The sequence below is a fragment of the Poecile atricapillus genome, chromosome 7, assembly GCF_030490865.1.
Source record: "Poecile atricapillus isolate bPoeAtr1 chromosome 7, bPoeAtr1.hap1, whole genome shotgun sequence".
NCBI lineage: Eukaryota > Metazoa > Chordata > Aves > Passeriformes > Paridae > Poecile > Poecile atricapillus.
The window spans coordinates 7167775-7191375 of NC_081255.1; the positions used below are offsets into that span (position 1 = coordinate 7167775).

General features: G+C 44.2%; 1 protein-coding gene across 9 annotated transcripts in view; it reads left to right on the plus strand.

Moving 5' to 3' along the window:
- The window catches only part of RASAL2 (RAS protein activator like 2), a 160728-nt gene that overhangs the window by 120769 nt on the left and 16358 nt on the right, over positions 1–23601 (plus strand). For all 9 annotated transcript variants that reach the window (XM_058842375.1, XM_058842376.1, XM_058842377.1 and 6 more), the window contains 8 exons: positions 3044–3153; positions 11858–12011; positions 13565–13663; positions 14469–15023; positions 16809–16953; positions 19517–19661; positions 20480–20716; positions 21364–21565. In XM_058842375.1, the coding sequence (XP_058698358.1) occupies positions 3044–3153; positions 11858–12011; positions 13565–13663; positions 14469–15023; positions 16809–16953; positions 19517–19661; positions 20480–20716; positions 21364–21565 (1647 nt within the window). The remainder of the gene's footprint in view (positions 1–3043; positions 3154–11857; positions 12012–13564; positions 13664–14468; positions 15024–16808; positions 16954–19516; positions 19662–20479; positions 20717–21363; positions 21566–23601) is intronic.

The window sequence follows — 23601 nt, forward strand, 5'->3', positions numbered from 1 at the left end:
TTGTCTCCAGAAAGAGCTAATGTAGTTAACAGCCCTGTGTGTAAGATGGGCCTTTTTTGTTGCCCATTTTACCCTACTTCTAGTGCTTTGTAACCTCCACTAATACCACTGCATTTTATCCATGGCCAATTTGTGTTATGCTTATACACAGTTTCATTTGTTCATGGCTGAATTAACCTTTCCCTTTCAAAACAGCCTGGACAATCATTATTTATTATGCATGGGCTGCTCTCCCTGGAGTGAAGAATCATCATGTCCATAGGGAGCAGCAGTTCAGGAGCTGAGTAGTTCTTGGGCTGTCTTTGAATTTGTCAGACAGTTCCCGTGCTGCTCTGCTCAGGTTAAGGACAAACAGCCAGTTGGCATCTTTGGCACAGAGTGAGCTTTTCCTAAAGCCAAAACCTCCCTCAGCAACCATCACCCCTGGGTTGGGAATACTTGGAGTGAGAGTTTCTGTGCTTTCCCTGTGTAGCTATGAGGGGAAGTTTCCAACAGCCTACTGAATTATCCCCTTCTCCTGTGGAGATTGCTTCTTGGCAGAGCAGGAGAGTGGAGTAGCTTAACTTCCAAATGAGATGAACAGAATTCTCAGTGGGATTGAATTATTTTTAGATGTTGTTATCATTGGGTTTTCTCTGGCCAGTGTTTGATGCTTTTGGATGAGATGACAAACCTGCCCTGACCTATTCCTGATTGTGTGTGTGGTTGTGCACCATTGCTCTTGCCCAATCTCTCTTTTGCATCCTAGCTAGTTTATCCTACCAAATATTTTGTACTTTTTTGATTAAGAACACAGTCCCATCAATTTGGGCAGTTTGGGTAATAATTTACATCTTTTTTGTCTGAGGGTGTTTGTTTAAGCAGTAAAATTCCCACTGTTTTTAAAGAAGCTCCATGATGATTCTTAAAGCTCAGACACTCCATTACATTTAGACAAAAGAACCAAACAAGAGTCTGTTTTGTGTTGAAATAAGTATTTAGGAGAAATACCTTAGACAATAAGAAAAGCAGTAAAGATGTTTTAGTCTTTTTAATGGTGCAGGCTGCTTTATAAACATTGGCAGGGATTTCTTGTCTATAGGAGTAAAAGGAAATAAAACTTTCAGTTAGGCGGTATTCTTGCTGATAGAAGTTTATTTTTCATCACTACATCTTTTTTATATCTGCATTTGGTATTTAAAAGCATTTCCTTTGGCAAATGCAGGTCAAAAAACTCTGCTCAGTTCTGGCACATGTGAATTTTTCATGCTGCTCCCAGGCTGTCCATCTGTAAGCACTGGCCCTGCATGAACTGCCAGCACAGAGCAAATATTGTAAATGTTTTCAACTCTTTTGAGAATCACCAATAATCAGTCGCTTTGTTTGAATAAATTTTTGTCTTTAAATATGTTCTTACCCTGTTTGTTTGGTTTTTTGGGTTTTTTTGTATAGTCAACCCTGGATAGCCTTATTCAACCCCAGATAGAACATTTGTTTCACTGAGGTATAGGTTATGTTCAATTAAACCAAGGGCATATTCCATGTTAAAGCAGTACCAATTTAAAACTGTACATGCACACAAAAAATGAATATTCACAGTCCTTCTCTGAGTGGGATTTGGCATTATTCAATATAAATACTTCTGGACCCCTGCTGAACTGGGTCAGCTTTGTGTTATTTGCCCTTAAGGGGAAAAAGCCCTGTTATTTCATGTTTGCAATTTGAGTAGACTGAGAGGTACTGGACTGAAGCCAGGGCCCACCAGATCTGAATCCCTGTTGGCTGGGTTTGTTACCTTTTATGCTGAGAGGTCAGAATATACAAAAGTGCCTTTGAAAGTGCTGTGCATCCTCTACTTGAATTCCAGCAATGGCCCCAAGAGAAGCCCAGGAGCATCTATTGATTACAAGGTTTTTTCAAAGGCACTTTTTCAATGCCAGGACCAAGGAAAGTGCAGCATCATGGGCAAAGTGCGAGTGACACACACAGCTGAAAATACATCTTCCCTTTTGACACTACCTTTTCCCCCAGAACATTGTATACATTTGTGAGGTTTGGTTTTTGTGCTGTTTTGCTGTTGTTTTTTGGTTTGGTTTGGTTTGGGGTTTTGGTATTTTTGTGGGTTTTTTTTTTTAGTATTTAGATATCAGGTCTTTTCCTTTCCACTTTATCAGGAGAATGTAGCAGCTCTCACCCCTGAGGAGCCTCTGGCTGGAAAGCCTCAGAAACTGAAGGGGAATCTTAAATGTAGCACTTCAGATTCAGAAAGCAGATTCCCCTTCCTTTGTTCCCTCTTGTCTCCAGAGGTTTTCAGTACTTGGCTAGACCAGGTCAGAATTAGGCTGACCCTGTGTTGGCAGCACACCCCCATTGAGCAGGAGATGATCCCAGAGGTTCCCTCCAACTAACATGGCTTTGGGCTGTGATTGTTGGGTGAACAGTTGTAATTTGAAGACATATTCTTTGAAGATTTATTTTATTTTTAGATCCCAAGCAGATTTTTTGAATTGAGCTTTGCTTCTTACCAATACTATAACTGATATCCAAAGCCACTGGTGTGTGAAATGCTTTGAAATTTTCTATTCTGGCTAGCCAGATTATTGAAATTATGAATTATTTTAAGATTTAACGTGCTACATTTAAATTCAAAAGGAAAACCTGACTGCAGTTGTGGGCTCAATAGAAGCTCATAATATAAGACCTCTGTACTTTTAAGCTCACCAAGAATTACAAACATGGCATGTGGAGGGGAAGTAGGAACAAATACTGATATTGAAGATTGCTCCTTATTAAATAATTGTGAAGTTTGGGTGTCTTGTATAATTGTTGGAATCCATAGAAGTGCCCCAATGATGTGAGTAGTGCTAATTATTACAATTGGAAGCTCTCACCTCCTGGAACTGTCACAACCCAGCCCTGCCTTTCCTGCTGCTCAGAGGAATCCCAGTCCAGCCCGTCCCGTGACCAGCATCAACCCCCTGTGTTTGGACTCAGTGGCAGTGCATTGAGTGATTCATTACTGGCATCAGTTTCCCTGTTTCACTTCTGCAACTTCTCATTTTAGGGCTTCTTCAGTAAGCGCCTGAAAGGATCTATCAAGAGGACAAAGAGTCAATCCAAACTGGACAGGAATATAAGTTTCCGTCTGCCCTCTCCCAACAATTCCGAGGACAGGTAAGGTGCGATGCGCCTGCAGAGCTGGCACACAGCATGTGGAGGGGATGGAGAGCCAGGAAGGGTTTTTTTTTGTCCAGCTGGCACGAGGAGGGGTTGTGGGGCTGTCTCTGGCACATCAGAAGTTTAGTGTGCAGTGTACTGCTGATACAGGATGGAAAACTGCTGCTCTTCACAGCTGGCAAAAAGCTCAGGTTAAGCAAAAAAAGGTCTCCTGTACCTTTTCCTGCTTGGAAGTTGCAGACTTCCAATTTCATGATACAAAACCATGGGATTGATCAGCTGGAGAGAAATTTGCCTTGCTGCATGCAGTGCTTGCCTGCAGGCCAGTGCTGTGGTGAGAGGAGGAGTTGTGTTGGTGCGAGCAGGGTGGTTCTGCCAGCGCTGGCACAGCCCAGAGATCTACAGTGCAGTTCAGACACACTGAGGACCCTTGCAGCATTGGTGTTTTGGTTATTGCAGGGTTACCACAAGGAACAGATGATCTGTGTTTCAGAAAACTGGAAAACTCAGTCATTTCTGACCATCTTAGTGCTCCATTTGTTATATCTTTGTTTGTTTTGCTTTTGGCTGGAGATCCAGGCTGGGAATGGATTGTATATGAGGCAAGCAAAGGCTCTTACACACAGTGTTTCCTAACTATTTGCTAAGTCTCTTTATGGTTTTTATTAAACATATTCTGTGTTACATTCCACGGCAGCCCAGCAGGAGAGCTAGATAGAGTGAAAAATAAGTTGGCCTGTACTCGAGGCCACGGCAGGCTTCTGTGATTTGACATTGTTCAGTGCATTTTCCCTTCTCCTTTAGCTGGGCTGAATTCATTAGTTGTATCTGTCATGCTGTGCTGCTTCAATCAATGGTGCTGCCTTCTCCATCTGAAAGGCAGACCATAAAATCACAGAGATAGCAAGGCTGTGGATGTTGGAGGTCTGTTAACATCAGGAGTTACAGAAAAGCCTGCTGCTTACCAGATGTGACTAACCATCTAGATGGCCTTGCTGCTTTGATACAAGTTTTCCTATAAATCTCCATTTTCAGGGTGTTGCAACATGGCTATAAAAACAACTCAGTGAGCATAAGCATCTTAAATAATGCCACCAGGTAATCAAGTACAAGTACCAGTTATTTTTACCGCTGTTTGAAACCAGCTTTGCTTGAATTTTTGTGATGTGAAAATTTCTTTGCCATAAATAATCTGGTTGTCTTTCCTGAGCTTGGTACTCATGCTGGATACTTGCTTTTGTAGTGTCAGGGAAACACTGTTGTTCTGGGAAAGCTAATAAATGTAGCTATAATTAATTCCTAGGTGTTTGGTTTAAGATGTGATGTTACACACAGCAAAGCTGCCTTCTCATAAAAAACAGACCCCCTTCTACTCCCTGCCAGTGTGGGCAGAAATTTTCAGCTAGACTCAAATGAAATGTGAATTTTCTCTGATGGCCTGAAAGCACAAAAGCATAAAATCTAGGTACTTGATCACATGGTGGTATTATTGAACATATTATTGAACATAGAGCTGACTCTAAATTCATGAGAAGGAATTGCCACTCTCTCACCTTCTGTTCTTCCCACATTCTGTATGAGCCTCTCGATCTGTAGCAGTAACAACTTTCCTGTCCTGCCCTGGTGAGTCAGCCCTTTCCCATTTCAAGCAGGTGATTCTAGGTGATGTCATAGTGTTACACAGGTTTTCAGGGCCAGCTTGACCGATAGCATCTCCCTTTTCTTGCTCTGACAAACACAAGAGCCCTGCCTTCAAAGGAAGTATTATATACCTTTATAAATTAAAACCCTGCATGGATTAAAAAAAAGTAGAGGCTGCTGTCATACTGCCTTTTCATGTTTTTGGGGTGTTTGGGACCTGTCAAGAGAGTGGGGATTTTATAGATAAATACCTCTAAAATTCTGGAGTAAGGAAGATTAGTTATCCTGGTGCACATCAAGATTTGGGATATTGTAACACTGCATGCCATGCTGGATGGTGACAGAGGATGGATGCTGTCTGTTCAGAGTTGATTTAAAACAGAAAGGAATAAGGAATGCTGTAGGGAGAAGGGATGGAGATGAGTTGCAGATTTTTTTGGAGTTATATTTTCTGTTTCAGCAGAAGACAATCAGCCAATGTACCTTTTCTGGTTTTTACCTTTATTTCAGTGTGTCTGGGTTAGTGGAGAAGGAGAGAAGAGAGTTCTGGTGCCCCTCTAGAAACATGGATCAGCATCCAGGTGTCCTGTAGAAATAAATCCATAACCTCTCGGTGTGTTATTCACATCCCTCCTGTTACTCAGGCTCAAGTTGTTTGCTGGTGGTTTTTGGCACTTGAATTCACCTATGTTGTCTTTACAAGGCAGGACTTAGACTGCTCCTTTGTGAGCCACAGCAGGTGGGAATGAGGCTCTTCAATCTGTGGCCAGTGCAGCATCTCACCAGGTTGCCAGCAGCTCTCACCATGAGGCAACCTGGCACTGTAGCATCTTTCACAGCTTTTCCAGCCTCTTTCCTCCTGCATCCTTTGAGCTTTTCAACTCACACATTCATCTGTAATGTTTTCTCAGTGTCCATAATATTTAGAACATGTAAAAAAAGCATGAGAAAATACTTAAGGGAATTTATTTTGTTTTTTTAAAAAGGAGAGACCAAATTAATATTTCCAGTTTGTGAGCAGGAATTTGAGAGTATCTCAATCTAAGGGAATATCTCAAATTGAGAGTTTTGTTTACGGAGAGGGAGCGAAGGTGATTGCGACTGGCTGCATATGGTCTCAGCGACTGCAGCAAAGCTCTGCAGACAGCTGGGAGGGCTTTGCCCTGTTGGGATTTACTGCCACGTGGGAATCCTCCTGCTTTGCTAAAAGTCATTTCATGGCATTATGAGCCATTCGTAGCTCGGAATGGGCTCTGGCAGGGCACAGGGAAGCAGGTAGCCATGGCTCTGGGCTTCATGGTCAAGCGGTATCACTCCTCCAGCCACAGCTTCTTCTACTTTCGGTAAGTTCCTGCCCCTCCCTCCTCGCCTCTTTGCAGTGAGAAAATAGCACGGGTCGTGTAAATAATAGAAGCAAAAACCTGCCGTGTTTTTCGTGTTCATTCTAATTTAATGCCGGTTTTCAAAAAAAAAATAATAAAAAAAAAAAAAAAAGGGTGGGAGATTTTCACCCTGATTTAGCTGTCAGGATAGAAATCTGTGTTACACAATGCGTTATTAAGGCTTGACTCACTCCCAGCTTGTATTCATTCAGCATATCTGATGCTATCAGCACACTGGAGTGTGGGCAAAGGGGAGGAGTGGTTTGTTTCCTCACTCCTGATTTGGTGAATGTATTTCTTTCAGCGGTTGTTTGGTTTTTCACTGAAAACTGAACAAGATCCCGGTGTTTCTCACAAACCTTCCCCTTGGTGCTGGGCTGCTCTCTCCCACCTGCAAGCTCACTTGACCCCTTTATAAATTCATATTTCTTAATGGCTGATGCTTCTCTGCAAAGCCCAGGCTCGTCCATGTAGCGTTCACCTTGAGTTTAGCAGGGAAATGAAACTGAATCAATTAAGCATTTCTGCTCCATCAAAACAAACCGATTGGAAACGTTGATAGCAGAGACCAGGGGAGAGAGGAGAACTCTCCAGCTGTGAAATTCAGCAGCCTGCTTGGCTGAACCCTGAGAGGTGTCTGTTAGACAAGCTGTGATCCACAGGGAAAGCAGGCAGGCAGGGAAGGGCTTTGCAAATCCAGGATTCAAACAATGAGGCTTTGGGTAGGACCTTGCCAGAGAAGACCAGAATCTCAAGGGAAGACTAGAACAATATACTCAGAGAAACCCAGCATTTAATCACACCTGAGTGTAACTTGCAGATAAATAAGTTACCCCAAGTTTCTGATTTAAAAAAAAAATAATAATAAAACTGGTTAGACTTGTAGAATTGTTCACCAAGTAATAGGATGTTCAGATAATTGGCAGCTGGAAAATGAAGAGGGGTGTGGTGTCTACAAAAGGAGTGTTTGGACAGGGAAAAACCTGGTACTGCAGCACTGGCAAAGCACAGGTGAATTGCAGGTGGTGCTGGAGACAGTAGGGTCCTGTTCCACAGGGCTGGGAGCTGGGAGAGCAACAGAAAGTTCACTGCATTCCAGTCCAGGCTCTCTCCTGTGACTTTGCAGAGTGGCTAAGTATTGAATTTGACTTTCTGCTCTTGGGGAGTGTCTCCCAGCACATGGGGATTGCTGGAATTATTTGAAGCGTGCAGATGAACAGCTTGGTGTAAGGCCAGCTGGAGACTTGGCTGTAGCTGGGTGCTTGGGCTGAGTTCTTTCCTTTCACACTAGTTTGGCAAAGGAAAGTTCATTTTTAAACTTTTTTTTTTTTTTTTTTTTTTATCTTTTGGATTATTGATGTCCACAGGCTTGTTTTACAAGTAATACAGTGCTCTCCCTGGTAAGCTCAGTAATTGGAAGTCTTTTGTGCCTTGTAGGTTGGCTTTTAAATAGGTCAAAATCAGCAGGAGAGCTTCATAACCAGAGCAATTAGGATTTTAACCCTTTATTCTACGTGCCTTATAGACAGTAGAATATAATAGAACTTTGCTAATAGGCTGCTGTGTGCCATGGGCAGCCACTGAAAGCCAGAGGTTTCTAGTTCCCGGCTTACAACCGAGATTTTCCTGTCATGGAAAATTACTGAATTATGGTGTGCAAGGAGAGAGGGTCAGCTTGGGGCTGGGCCAGTAAGATGGGGTGGTTGGAGAGCTCTTTTTCTGTGGCACTGGCATGCTGCTGCCAGGTCAGTGGTTTAGGGCATTGTCTGGGCTCTGATTTACAAGGAAATGATGCAGCTTTGAAGACCAGTATTCCAAAACATGTGAAAAGAGGTGAGAAGTTTAAAACGTTGCCTGACATGCTCCTCCTCTCTCTGTTTTTCCTGTGGGAAAGAAATTATGAAGAATGTGTTAGAATTGAGTGGTGCTTTGGTAACTGTCTGAACTCCCATGTAGTTCCTTTGCAACCTCTGCTGTTAACAGGCATAGACAGAAGAAGCAACAGGATAAAAAGTTGATCATGGGAGGTTAGCTGTAATTTAAAACAGGATTTGTGTTGTTAATGGAGCTGTTTAACAGAAACAGATTTGTACAAACAACCCTTCCCCCACTTTTTGCATGTGTGATCTTCCTGTTTACAGTAATCTGCTTCCCTGGGATTACTCCTCTGCTGACAGAGTCTGAGCAATACTCATTTTCCCAGTAGCTTCCTACCTAAGACAGGAAGGACCCTGTTAATCCAGCCCCTTTGCTGGACACTGGGACATGAATTAGTGGCACCTATGCCAAAAGGAAGGCAGCAAGCAATTTTCTTTACTTGTTACAGATTCAGCATACCAGATGAGGCTTTAAAGCAGCAGAGAAGTATTATTTCTGTACAATTATTGCCTGTATTGATTGGGATGCTGCTGATATAGGCAGAAGTCAAAGATTTGCTTTGCAGATCTATCAATAGATGAAATCTATACTGTGGTGCTCACAAATGCATGTACTTGTGTTTGTAAATGCATGTGGTTGCATCTAACCAACAGCTTGAGGATGTTCTGACGTTTGTGGAAGATAAAGTGCCAATTCTATGCTACTTAATCAATTTATTGAGTTGTTTTAAATATGGTAACATCAAAGGATTGCTGGAACAGACTGACATTTGTCTGCCACAAGACCCTGAGTCAACAAAACTACCAGGGCTCCAGCTGCTCTGCAACAAACCCAAATTCTCACAGCCTCCTAGTCAGAAGAGCAGTGGAGCACAAGAGAAGCTCCTCAAAGGTGTGACTTGCAAGATGGGATGTGCAGGCTTGGGGTACATCTGCTGTGTGTACCTGCCTTTGCCCCTGCCCTGTTCCCACAGGCTGTTCAGAGGCTTTCTTGGAAGATTCCTTGCTCTCTCATGTTGCCTTTAATATCTGGATCTCATCAAACTCGTAGGAAAGGACAAGGAGGAACTTCTGTATCAGGGAAGGTCACCTTAGCCACGCCTGCAGAGCAGCCTCCCCTTGCCTGCTGCCTCTGCTGGCTGCCAGCCCTCCCTAATCTCCTTAGGGGATGCTGTGCCTTGGCAACCCAGGAGCCTCTCCTGGCACCGTGGGGCCGGTGGGAGCACAGCTGACGAGGAGGGAGCTTCCCTCCCCGAAGCTCTGGCTGCTCTCCTGGCCCCAGCCTATCTGCCTGGCACGGTGCTCCACCGAAATCTGTAACCTGAGGCTTGAGGAAGAACTCCTCTCGGATTTGTTTGTGCCTTTCTTCCTCTGCGAGCAGGATTTGTTGTGTGAGATGTAGCCCAGAGCAGGAAGGTTGGAGGGAAGGGCTGTGGCATGTGGCGCCGCTATGATCTGGGGATGCTCTGCTAAGAAGTGGCTTTACAATTGTTTTGTGTAGGTCTGCTTGTCTTGTCTTGATCCAAGTACAGCCTCTGCTTACCTGGAATTTGCAAAATGTCTTCTCTTTTTTTTCCTCCTTTCTTAGGTAATTATTTCTCTTTCCTTCCTCTTCCCCATCGTTCTGCTCACTCCATGCTTTCCTCCACTGACCGGGAGCTGGCTGCAGGCTCTCAGTACTTTGTAAGGACAGGAATTGCTCAGAGTTTGAGGCAGGGACAGAAGCCAAGTGACCTCAGCAGTGCTTTCTTGAGAGGAGAAATTAGAGAGGATTTTGCAGAGATGACATTAAAGTGGCGTATTGTGGTGTGTTTATTTTAGACTTGCCCTACCTTAACTGCAGCGAGTGCTCAATTATACATGGCTGAGGTTTGGCTTTGCATTGGTTCAGCTGCTGCTGGAACCTGTTAGAACAAAGCACAACACTCCTACCAGGGCTGCTGCTGCTTTGCATCTGAAATCAGTGTCTTTGGAATATTCCTCCCATCAAAGGGTTTTGCTGCCTGCACTCAGGTCATTCAATATATTAAATGGGAACAAAGTTCTCCCTCGCTGTTTAATAAATCTCACTGTGTGTGAATCTGCTCCAATACCTTCAGCGTTTCATGCTGTACAAAAGAGCAGTTGGGTGAGCTCTGCTTGTTGCATTGCCTGTATTCTTTGTGGTACCCAAGGTTTTGTTAAGCAGCCTTGTTAAGATGTGTTTTCCAAATGTTTGGGGGGTTTTTGCCTCTGAGTTCCCCTATAGAATTGCCCATAGGTAGGAGGAATTTGATTTTGCTAAGGATAAAGAATGTGAGGAACTTTTTTTTTGTACATGTGAGCAAAGAAAACTAATTATTTTTCAAAATTAGGGAAGCTGTTAGAGGTAGCTGTTCTTCTCTTTGCTCTACAAATAATATTTTTTATCATTTTCCATTTGATACTGGGAATTGAATAAAAGAGGAAATACGATGAGGACGAGCACAGGAGCACTGTCTTTCTCTGAGTGATGTGTAGAGAGCTGATGCCTCTTTACTTCCACATCTGTTCCTTGTGCCCAGTCACACTTGCTGGATGGGCAGCCACGTTTATGGGCTCGCCTTCAGGGATCACTGAAGACAAGGACTTTAATATCTTAACAAAATTCAGACCTGCCAGGTCAACAGCTCCTTCTCTGCTAAGCTGGGACTCTGTGCTCTTCCTCCTTGTTGGTCAGCTGTGAAGGATTTGACTGAATTCCTGCCACAGGAAAAACAAGATGTGTTTGCACATGGTGTTTACCTTGAGATGTAAGTTGTGCCTCAGGTGTTATGTGACTGTTGCAGAAGCCTCTAGGGCAGATGTCAGTTTGGAGGCAGAAGGAGAAGAGGTGAAGCCACATCATCTCTAAATTTGGCACATTTTGCAGTTTTCTTTGACAGCAGAGCTCCCCACTATGCACAAATGTGCATAAAATATGATTTAATATGCATTAAATCATATTGGGAGAGTACAGAAAGCGTTAAAACACATCTGAGAATGCCACTGCTGATTGCCAAAAGCTGTGGCATAAGGGAGGGAGGGAAATGTCTTTGAGAATTGTTCAAGAACTGGTGGGGACAAAGAGAAAACTGCCTTGATGAAAAGGTGCTGTGAATCTGGGAGATTTCAGCTCTGGTGGAGCTCAGGGATTTGCAGGACAATCAGCTGAAAAGGAGAAGCAGTATGTGTTAGTGAGAAGTTAAAAGAGAAAGAAAGCATCCAAAAAATTGGAAATCCAAGCTGGAAGAAGCAGCTGAAAAAGAAAATGCAAAATGACTGATCTGAGCAATTGTGAAATTGTGTATTTGACTTTAGTGTAAAGGCTTTGTATGTTAAAAATCAAGTGTATAGTGAAGTGTCATCTGCTCTAATGAGTAATCCTCATTCTGCATTGGTTACAGATTTAGGGATCCATGTGCTCTTTGCTGCTAATACACAACAACTGTATCCTAATCTAGCTAGTAATAAGTCTTTTCAATATTGCATCCAAAGCTACCTATGGGCTTTTTTTTTAAATTTCAGCAGTTAAGTTCTGATTTTTTTGCTGTTGTTCTTTCACTAACAACTTGGCAGCTATAATTTCTAGGTCAGTGGGAATGGACTTCCTAGGCTGAATATTCCCTTGGGAGTCTGGGGTTACTGGCCTAATGTTATTTTCATAAGGTTTGCAGACTAATTGTAGAAGCTGCTCTGAATAAGCACCGAGACAAGCTGCAGCTTTCTCTGGGATCTTGCCAGCTCTTTTTGGTAATTGTGAGAAAAAAAAAAAAGACATTTCCTTTCCTCCTTGTCCTACAGACCACGTGAGCTGCCCAAGCTGAAGGAGTCCCGTTCCCATGAGTCTTTACTGAACCAAGCCAGCACCATAGAGACTCTGGACTTTGCAGCAGAAGAAGCAGTCTTTGTCAAACCACTTCACAACAGTATCCTTGGACGAGACTTCTGCTTTGAGGTAGGGACAGGCTCCAAACAGGCAGCTGCCAGTCCCCCTGAACCCTTGGGGAATGCTGCTCCAGGACTGGGGGACTGCAGAATAGAGCAGCAGCCACTGCCACTGCTGAGGTTTGGGTGGGGGCTGTTGAGCCACCTTGTGACTTTTAAAGTCCTTGAGGCTAATGGCATCAGTCACTGAACAGAGAGAAATCTTTTTCAATTACTGGGTCTTCTAATTGAAAAATCTCTTCAGTTTGATAAATATCTAAGCATTTGTAGTGTGTGTGCAAATGTATGGTTGATACATACAGCACAATGGACATGCAATAGTGTGTACATTAGCTGTTTGTTCACCCTCTCTAAATTCACCTAAAATTGAATTTAGAAAATTTACTGTAACCGAGAAATGAGTTTTCCAGTCAGAGCCTCTTTCCATTAGCTCAGAGCTCTCCAGTTGCCAGAGGAGAAGCTTCAGTGGCTGTGGACGTGTCCATTGCACCGTGGAGCAGAATCCAAAGATCCCTTTGCTGTTTCAGCAGAGGCTGCAGGCTGTGGCTCCAAGCTCTGCTCCAGAAACAGGCAGAAACTGTGTGTGTGAGCACAGTCCTGCCATCCCAGCTCCAACACTGGAGCCGTGTGTGTTTGGATGCAGCTGAGGCCACGTCACCTGTCGTGGCAGGGGCAGGTCACTCTGTCTCCAGCAGGATTAGTCAAATGTGTTTAAACTTCTGGAACAAAGATCTGTTTACAACCTGGAAAATTCTGGCAGTAAACCAGCATATCAGGCTCTGGTCCCTCAGGATGCATCCAGGAACTGTTCCTGTTCGCTTCAGCCTCATTCTTCTGGTTGGAAGCACTTTGTAGCTTGCTTAGGCTTGGGGAGTTGGGTGGAAAACACTGGCAACAACTTAGCTCTGAGGCTGTTCCCTCAAACTGCTTTGTAATTGTGAACACAAATGAATGGAGAGAGTAAATGAGGCTTGTCAGGCCATGTAAGAGGGGAGGAAACCAAGGTGGTTCCCTGGTGTGGCAAAGCAGAGCTGTCAGGGCTGGAGCAGGGCACAACTCCCTCAGTTTATTTAGGCTGTCTATATGGACCCCTGGAAATATTTTGGATTTACTGAACTCATCATGTCCAGTGTGTTTTGCCTTATGTTAATGCATTATCTGTTCTGTCTGTCTTTACATTGTTGGTAACCAAATCATCTGCCCCTGGGCCTTAGCGGGGAAATCGGCAAGCTTTAATAGCCACAGATCAATTAACAGCTATTTAAAAACAGAATAGATTTACTGGCTGATTAAAGCTTTGTTTAAAAGTCTTTAAGCCTCTGGTGCTCTTAATTTTATATTAATTCTTTAGTTTCTCCAGTTTTATGTAACCTCAAACTTCTTCTGCTCTCTGTGTTTTGTGGGTCATTTATCCTCTCTGCCTTCTAGGCCACTGTATTTTTACCTCCCTTTTTCATATTTACTTTGTTATTCAAGCATTGTTTATCTTCCTCCTTGCATTTTGCAGCCTCTTCCATGTCTCCTAGGCTTGCCTGAACTCAGCCTGTCATTTATTCATTCCAGGTAACCTACTCCAAAGGCAGTAAATGCTTCAGTTGCTCCTCTGCAGCAGAGAGGGACTGGTGGATGGAAAACATACGCAGACTATCGCAGCCGATGAAGGTAATAGAAACTGCGGAAATAAGATTAGTGGGGGAATGGAGGTGGTATGATTGGATTTTAGTCCAGTGTACTAGGGCTTCCCACAGATGCATCCTCAATTAATTTAGTCTGGGGAGCCGTCCGCTCATCCGTGTGTCTAAAGCTGCCGTGTGCTATTCCAGGGAGTGCAGTAGGTCAAAGCTTTAATGAGTAAATACACACCAGCGTGCTTCCTGCTCCCTGCCCCAGCGCCAGCTTGGGATGCAGGCTGGATTTCTGAGGCCATGCACCCGGCAAGGATGGGGCACAGCTTCATAAGGGTCGTGTTTTAATCTAGAGGCAGAGATAGGCGTGGGGAGGAAACGCAAAAAAAACCAACGTTAAACAAATTGGAGCCGGAGTGAGACAGGGAATCAAGTTACAGGTCAGCTGGAAATATCTGATAAGTCACTCCATAGCTGCCTTCCTACCTCCCAGGGACAGGCTAACATTAGTGCTCTGGGATTCCTCACCAGTCTGACAGCTTTGGACAGGCTCTTGTGCAGGGTGTTGGTTTTCTAAAGCATTTCAAATACAGCTTTTGAAGAAGAAAAATATTCCAGTCCCCACACTCTTGACATACAAATGACAGCCCTTTGCCTCTGTGTTAGAAAATGTCCAGTTTTCTAGAGATTCCAATTCTCTCTGGATCAGACAATCTGATTCTGAATTCTTACTCTGTCCTTACCTCAGACAGAAAAGGCAGCCCTTTTGCTGCTACTTTAGAAGATGAAATATTCATCTTTTAGAGGTTTTGAATCTAAACTGATCTCTTTCTCCTGCACAGGACAATTGTCGTCGAGCTGAAAACGTGCTTTGCCTCTGGATCATAGAGGCCAAGGACCTGACCCCTAAGAAGAAATACTTCTGTGAGCTGTGCCTTGATGACACCCTCTATGCCCGCACCACCAGCAAAGCAAAAGCAGATAACATTTTCTGGGGAGAGCACTTTGAGTTCTACACTCTCCCGCAGATTCAGAGCATCACAGTTCACATCTACAAGGACGTGGAGAAGAAAAAGAAAAAGGACAAGAACAATTACATAGGCCTGGTCAACATTCCCACAGCCAGTGTGAGCGGCCGCCAGTTTGTGGAGAAATGGTACCCAGTCAGCACCCCTACAGCCAACAAAGGCAAATCAGGGGGACCCTCCATCCGGATCAAATCCCGTTACCAGACCATCAGCATCCTGCCCATGGAGCAGTACAAAGAATTTGGGGAGTATGTGACCAGCAACTACGCCCTGCTGTGCTCCGTGCTGGAACCTGTGATCAGTGTCAAGAACAAGGAAGAGATGGCTTCTGCCTTGGTGCACATTCTTCAGAGCACTGGGAGAGCCAAGGTAAGCACAGGTGACTCCTGTTGGAGTGGCTCTGGCTGCTGATGAGGGATTCCTGGTGGAAACTGGGGGGCCCATGACAATAAGCAGCAGCAGTAGATGTGGTTTACATCTAAGTGTAAGCAGGAGGACTCTAGAACTTCACGTTACTCTGAAAATTTAGCAGCTACGTTTGAACATTCAGAGACCTTCCCTTGCATTCCTAAAATCAGGATGTAGGTTAAGAGATAAGTGAACAAGAGGTTGGTAAACTGGAGAATTGCTTCTATAAATAAGCCTGTGATAGAGTGAGCAGCAGGTGCCGGCGCTGAGTCAGCGCTGAGTCAGCTGATCAATGCCAACATCGATCTGCTCAGCCTTTGAACAGCCATTTGGGGGATCTATACCGAGTTAATGGTGATCCCACCTGCCCCAAGGATGCTGTTGGGACTTCTGGGTGGACACTGATTTCTTCAAATGGATTGTGGGAGAGCATCCTGCAGGTCGTGGGAAGTTCTGGGAAGCATTAGCACGCATTGATCTATCTGGCTGCTGCCTGCCAGGTGCTCTGTGTGAGCAGTGCCACGCTGGAGACAGCTTCTGCCAGGGAAACCAGCTAGAGCAAGTAAAGCACAAGTCAGAGGGCTAGAGATGTGGAAGGATGGCTGTAAACAACATCCAAGGGACAGCCTCATCTAACTATTCCAGAAAAGGTCCTTTTCTGCTTGCATAATCGCATGCCCCTTGAAAACATCTCGGGATGGCTGGTGCTCTGTGACAGTGTGTGTGACAGGAACACGTTAACCTTTAGTTATCTGATGAGAGAAGCTGGGAGCTAAGATTATGTTGAAACCCTGCTGGAAAACAGGCTCTGGATTGCTGCAGTGCCAGGTGCAGCAAGTTGATAAATTAGTGTTATAACTTTGCATTCCTGGTGTGTGAAGTTTTGAACCTCTATTTACGGGGGGCACCAGGTGGCTCAGGCTGCCTTAAAGCTCCTAAGAGGGTATTTCCAGCTCGTGCTTCTGCTGATGGGGATACAGCTGGATGTTCCCAGTTTGTGCCAGGTGAAAAGAATTCTTGTGGAAAAAAAAACAACAATAACTGACTGAAAACCAAGAGTACTAAATGTCATTGACTCACATGAAGTTACCACTTCAGGAAATAAGTATTACTGTAGAATTAGACCCTCTATCAAGAGATTATTCTCTGTATCAAAGCTTGCTGACTGTTCCTGCCTGGACAATTGAATACAGTTCAAGTTAAGCCACGAGCAAGTTGAATGTTAACTTTATTTTTTTTTCCAAATCCTAAAGTACTTTTGGTTTGTGAATTTAATTTATTAAACCATTCTTCTTATTTAAATATCATCAAGCTATAATAACTTGTGCATCACTTCCAATTTGTATTTTTAAATCCATGTTTGTAAGAAATATTCCTTATAAAGATAAGGATAAATATAATAGCACAGTTTCTTTCAGCAGACAAAGCCTTTGATAAACAAACTGGTGAGAGGTTCTGTTCTGGAGATAAACTGAAACACAAGCTTGGCTATAAAGGGGTTTTTTTTAGAGACTTTTGCTTCACCCTTTATAATTTGTCGTTTGTATCAGTCTCTAAGTATAATAAACCCAAGGGGAGCCCTGGCTTTTTCCTCAGCTCTTACTTCATGTAGCAGCTGTGCCCCTTGTCTCAGGCTGAGAAATTATTTATTATCCTGAAATATCCTTCCTTCTTGGCTTCTGCAGTTAGCCTGGCAGGACTGAGCTGGTTAAAATCACCTTTGCCATTTGACCTTTTTTTCCTCAGGACTTCCTGACAGATTTAGTGATGGCTGAGGTAGATCGTTGTGCTGATCATGACGTCTTGATCTTCAGGGAGAACACTCTTGCTACCAAAGCTATTGAGGAATACCTCAAGCTGGTAGGACAGAAGTACCTCCAGGATGCACTGGGTAAGAAACTCCCTGTTTGCCACCTGTTTACACAGCAAGGGCTGACACTGATAGCAGAGTCTTGCTCTCAATGCCCTTCCTCCATGTGCAGGTGCTCTTTGGTGCCTGCAGGAGTAGCACCCAAGGCAAGGCAAGCTCATATTGATGTAGCTGAGACCCTCTTCAAGTTTGTGTTACCATGTTCTGTTTTTCTGGGTAACTTTCTTTTGTGTCTCTAGTGTGATAAAGAGGTACAACACTGCAATTTCTTTGTGAGCAATGGTGGTTGTTCGATCTGATATACAAACAGGCCTGAAAAAGGGGTTTGGACACATAGTCAATTGAGAAACAAGGCCAGAGAGTGAGGCTGCTGAGCATCCCAGGACAGGAGATGAAGATGCATCCTGTCTGGGAAGCCTCTTGCCTGTGTTTATCCTGAGTGCTTGTTATTCACTGACTGATTAAAACTGCCTGGCCATCCTGTGTTCTCCTACTCCGTTCTCCCTACAGGGTCTTCATGGCCACTGTTATGTGCCAGGGTGAACTCTGATAATTTTGTTATTGTTCCCCCTCCAGCAAAAGGTTCTGCTCTAGTCCTAAGCCAGTGCCTGGGGAATTCCTGGCCACACAAAGATAGCAGTAAAGGGGACCAAACCCAGGCTCTCTGAATTCTGCAGACACACCGCAGTCGGGTTTCAGCAGCTCTGCACAATCTCCCTTATCCACAGCTGCACAATGAGCCACTCACCCCCTGTTGCTTCTGGGATGAAGAAAGCTTTGGAAATTGATACAAGAGAAGCAAGATCAGGCCAAAGCCAAGTTCCACACCACATCCTTTCACAAAAAGGAAAAAATAGCCAAGCAGCTTGCTTTCCCAGCAGTCTTGCTTCTCCTCAGCAATCGCAGACACTGGCAAGGCGTCAAGCTGGCTGAATTAGTGCTCCAAGGGTTAGTGTAGTCAGCTCTGGGATTATACCCATTTTGGCCATTTCTGAAGTGTAAGGAGCCTGTTCTGGTAGTCTTATTCTCCTGGGTGGAACCACTGAGTGTTAAGTCACAGTTGTAGGCTCTCACCTGGTACAGAGAAACGAGCAGCCTGGTACTTTTGTGCTGTACTTCCCAGCAGGCTGAACATCAGCTGTGGGGCCACTCCATTATAGCTGACTGCATGCTCCTTAATGTGCAGTAATTGCATAAAATATTTTAACATTAATGACTTCTAATACATCATTTAGCACTGAGTGATGATGGTAAATTATAGGCAGGAGAGATGGAAAATGCCCCTAAGGCCATCCAGCTTGTCTGCAGCTCAGGGCAACTTTGCTCATGACAATATCCCCATCATAATTCTTTGTCAGGTTTTAAATGTCATTTTACTCAGCTGCCCTGTATGGTTGGTGTTAGCAATGTAACGTGTCTGTAAGGGAATCTTAGATCTGATTATAGCAGGGTCTTCTGGGCCACAAAAAGTAAGTGTCAAATATGTTTAAGGATAAAAAATATAATCCAGTAAACAAGAGTTACAACAGAATTTGCTCAACAAAAGTGATGCCAGCAGTTTTGCAAGTAAGGCATTTAGATGCCCTCAGCAGGAATGTTTTGGACTGCATCACAAAAAAAAAAAAAGAAATTAAGAAAATGTGGTGCCTGCTTTGCTTGCAACAACACGAAGCTGAGATTTGGGAAGGGGCTGAGAGGTGTTTAAGGGGTTTTAGGAAAGCAAAGGCTAAAAACAAACCCGTTTTGCACAAACAAGCCTTGTGTTAGCTCAGAGCCAGCGAGATCATCTGAGGAGATGAACTTGAAAGACATTGAATCATTAAGCCAATGAATAAAGGGCTTCTCCTAGCAAACACCCAACAGTTTAAAAATCACTTGGAATGCCTGCATATAGAGGAGGGAAACCACTGAGTAGTAAATTCCAGTTTGTTAGACAAAGTCAACTTCATGTGGTTTGTATGTGAGCAGTTTCTGTTGTGATGCTGAAAGGGAAGGGTGACAAAAATGCCAAGGAGCTTAAAAGATGCAGCCCATCAAAACGTTGTAAGGTGTTGATAGAAGAGGCTGAGAGAATTAGCAGCATTTAGCTAGTGCTTGGGTATCACCCTTATTCAAGAGCAAGGTGACACTTCTGAAAATTTTTTTTAAAAGGCACATTTAGAAATAATACAAATAAGTATCATTGCCAGCACATTTCCTGTGGAAAGTATGAAGACAAATAACACACAGCTTCATTCCTAAGACTGTGGATAATTTCATATTTGACAACACAGTTTGAATAGCAAGTCAAATCCTCCTCTCTAGGCCACAAGGGAAGTGCCTGCAGGGTTGCTAAGCAGAGCCATCCTGGTTTTGCACTGTGCTTGGGGACAGTGAGAGCACGGGAGGCTGGAGCATCAGGGACCAGGCTGTGCTTTATTGGGAAAGGGCTGGGAGGAGTCGTGCCCCCAACAGCTGGTGTCTGGAGGCTGAACTGCAGACACCCAGAGCAGTTGCCAGGGAAAGACATAAGCAGGATTTAAAGGTGTGTCAAGTAGGCTTTTCCTGTAACTACCCTGGTTCCTGTCCTCTTCCCTTTTTCCAGGGGAGTTTATCAAGGCTGTGTATGAGTCAGATGAAAACTGTGAAGCGGATCCCAGCAGGTGCTCACAGAGTGAATTAGCAGATCATCAATGCAACCTGAAAATGTGTTGTGAGCTTGTCTTCTGCAAGATTATCAATTCCTACTGGTAAGGCATCTTCCTTCTCCCTCTCTTTGTCCCAGTTTGCTCAGAGGTGCCTGTTCCTCCTCTGAGGGTGAGGGAGCAGCAGTGGGACAGGGAAGGAGCACAGCCCCATCCATTTTCCCAGGCTTTGTCCCCTTTCCTCACTGCCTTCCTGCATGAGAGTCCAGGTTGCAGGTGGAACCTGTGCTCAGACTGAGGGCTCCCAGCCCACAAACCTGTGTGGGCTTCTGCACAAATCCTCTGCCAAGGGAACACATACTGAGTGGGACTGGATAAGGAGGAATAAAGTGAGAAGATAATAGCTTAGCTTGGACTTGGCATAAAAAGCTGCAAGTTTTGATGTGTACAGAAGACCTTTAGACCCTTCAGATGTGTGGAATTGAACAGGAAATCACAGGGAGGAAGCACTGGCAGAGAGGTTTCTATTAATCTCTGTTTCTGAGTAGCAGTGGAAGAAGAAGGGCCTTTCTGCTTTGGCATGAAGGGAAGGCATTAAGTATTGAGGGCTTAACAAGCAAGGTAAAACTGTCAGATACGGAGATGAGCTCAGTTTGGCTCAGTTTGTTTTCAGTATTCTAACACCCTGTTTGCTCCAGGGTAGCAATGGATAAGTAGTTCTTAGCTTGCAAATCAGCATGTCTGGAAATGGCTTCCCTTAACACATATGAACAAGGGGTGCTTTAAAGACTACTTAAGTGCCACCAGATTAAATGGGGATCTATGAATAGATGCCTGATGACATTACCTAGCCTAGAGAGAAAGAGAAAAAAAAAAGAGGAGGTAAAAAAAAAGAGCTGATGGGTTTTTGTTTTGCTTTTCAGCGTGTTCCCTCGTGAGCTGAAGGAGGTGTTTGCCTCTTGGAAGCAGCAGTGCCTGAACAGGGGCAAGCAGGACATCATTGAACGCCTGATCAGTGCCTCTCTCTTCCTTCGCTTCCTGTGCCCTGCCATTATGTCCCCCAGCCTCTTCAACCTCATGCAGGAGTACCCTGATGACCAGACCTCTCGCACTCTCACCCTCATTGCTAAAGTCATCCAGAACCTCGCCAACTTTACCAAGTAGGTGGTGCCAGGGAAACTGAAATCTGCAGCACGCCTGATCCTAGTTGTGCTCACAGGCAGCTGATTCTCTGGCAAACTGAAGGCAGCTTTAGGAAAGGGGGAATCTTCTCACTTAGATGTGAACACTCGAGACACCTCAGATAAATTCTCCTCAAATGCAGATTGGAGCTGTGTTGAATTCTGTGGAGGAGACGCAGCATAAAACCAAGAAGGGTCATGCACTAGCATGTTAGTGGATGTGATGTTTCAAAGGAAAAGAAGGCTGTTCCCACCAAGGATCATGATTTTCATGCTCTCTCCCTCCAGAATTCTCAGTTGAATGATACAAAGAGCATGGCACATCTACATGGGAGCAGGAAAAGAGTATCTGTGGGAGGGAGGGGGAAGAGATGTGATTTGTAATATAAACAGTGAGGCAGTAGTATTTAAGAAAGTACAACAAATTAAATTGTCTGTGGGTTTTTTTCCTCCAAGACTTCAAAATCTTCCAATTTTGAATTTTTCCTTTTTTTGTTAAATACTCCAAATCTTCAGAAAGGCAGATCTAAAGTAAAGTATTTAAGTAATTGTCTGTAAGCGCTTGTACTCTGTATATTGTGTGGAGGCTATTGACTGGGTTTCCCCCCCACCTCCCTTTCCTGCAGGTTTGGTATTAAGGAAGAATACATGGCCTTCATGAATGAATTTTTGGAACATGAGTGGGGAGGAATGCAGCGTTTTCTGAGGGAGCTCTCTAACCCAGATACCATCTTGAACATGCCTGGATATGACGGCTACATCGACCTGGGCAAAGAGCTCTCCGTGCTGCATTCCCTCCTGTGGGATGTTGTGTCCCAACTTGATAAGGTAAAGCTGTTTGGAGGCCCAGGAGGGCAAATCAGGGGATGGCACCATGGCAACAGTAAACACCAGGGAATATCAAGGGAAGCCAGGAGCTTTGGAGAGGAATGTTTGATAGAGCTATTTCACAACTGCTCCTTCCGTGATTCCTGATGAGTGGCAGGGTGTGTGAGGTGGGTGGGCTTCAGCAGCAGTGCAGACACTTTGCAGAGTCTTTAGGAGAGTCAGGTGCTGAAGGCATTGCTTAAAAGTGGACCTGAAATTCCCTGGGCACCCGATCCTTTCTCATAAGTGAGACATTTGGACAGAAAAGGCCGTGTTGCTGTGCCCTTGTGGTGCTAAGGGAGGTGCTTTGCTGCACACCAGGCCCTCCCCTGGTTCTGATGGAGGAAGGAGCTGGCCCTGCGGAACTGTTCTCATCAAGAACCCGATCCAAAGCCTGCTGAGATGCTCTCATTTCCGTAGTCCTTGATTTTGGCATACAAGGAAAGCCATGTAAGAAGCTGGATCTGCTCCGAGTGCCATCCTGTAGCAGAGCAAGATGCTTTCTGCTGTGCCCTGTGCTGAGCTCATACCAGTTCTTCTGATCCCTGCAGACACCACCAGCAATGAGCACTGTTTCCATTTAGCTACAGAAGAAGGAAAGGCAGAGCTTTGCTCTTCCTTAGCTATGTGGGTTTGCAGGAGCCAAAATCATTAAATTCTTGGTAGCAAAGGTACTTGATAAGGCCCAGAAAAGCTGACCTGTGTGTCTTTTTTTTTCTTCCCAAGTGCTTGGAACTGTTCCATACTTCAATTTTTAGAGGTGCATTATTTTGTCCATGTTCCATGTATATTATTCTTTCTTTTGAAACTGGAGGAGTAAGGTGAATAGCAATGCACTCACTTTTTATTGCATTAGGGTTTGCCAAAGTAGTTATTGGTTGTGTATCTATTTTTTCACTGTATATTATTCAAAAGAGAAAACAAAAATCTGAGCTTGTTGCATTAGAGTAAATTGAAATGCCCTTGAGTCAAAAAGACAGTCCATCTATTAATCTTAGTTTCATGATAAGCTATGATCTTGTGTTTCAATTTACCTCATACATGTACACAGTGTGCATTCCAAATGTATGGCTCTGCATGGCCCTTTCTGTAGGTTAGATGTATGGATCTATCCTAGCAGGCCCTTGGGAGCTGGTACAGTGGTTTCCTAAAAAGAGAATTAAGGGGTAAGGTTACATGCATTATGGCTTTGCTGTAGGGAATGACTGGGAAATAATGAGAGGAACCACCTTGGAGATTTTAATAGCCACAGTGCTGTATGAAAGTGTCTGCTAAGAGACCTTTCTCTGGAGCCAAGCTGGCTGAATACCTACTTATGGGGAAAACAAAGGTATCTTGGAGAATAACATTGGGTTTGTAGCAGAATTTTAATTTTTTAATAAATCTGCAGCTCCTTCACCTTCTTCCTGCAGTCCCAGGAGCCTGGAGATGCCCTGTAGCTGTTCTCCCAGCAGTGGCCCAAAGGGGTGAGAAGCCAGGGCCTGGAGGAGCAGCCTTCCTTGCTGAAGGCCAGCTGCTCTTACCCTCAGCCTGGCCAGCACTGAGCTAAACTGTAATTGGAGCTGCACATTTCATCCCATGCTGATGGGGTGATACTGGGATGAGGATCACTGATGCTCTCATGCAGTTATTTTTTCATGTTTGGGTAGGGAAGAATGGCTTAATTAATTGTTGATAACGGTGCGATAGGAGATGGCATCCATGTAGGGTTCCAAAAATGAAAGGCTTATGAAATGAAAACCTTCCCTTTCCCCATCACCCTCAACCCCTGCGATCCTCTCATGATCCCCCTCATCTGTTGGCATGCATTTCCTTTATCACATGTCACCCTTTGCCTGGAAAGTTTCCCCCCATACATGGCTGAATCTGTAGCCTTTGAATGCCCTTCAATGAGCAAATGCCGTAGTTTTCACTTAGACCTCACCCGCCCGGGACTCAGTGTGCTTTGCATGATAGTTTTGCATTGGAATGGCAGTAGTTTTGTTTTATTGAGCATG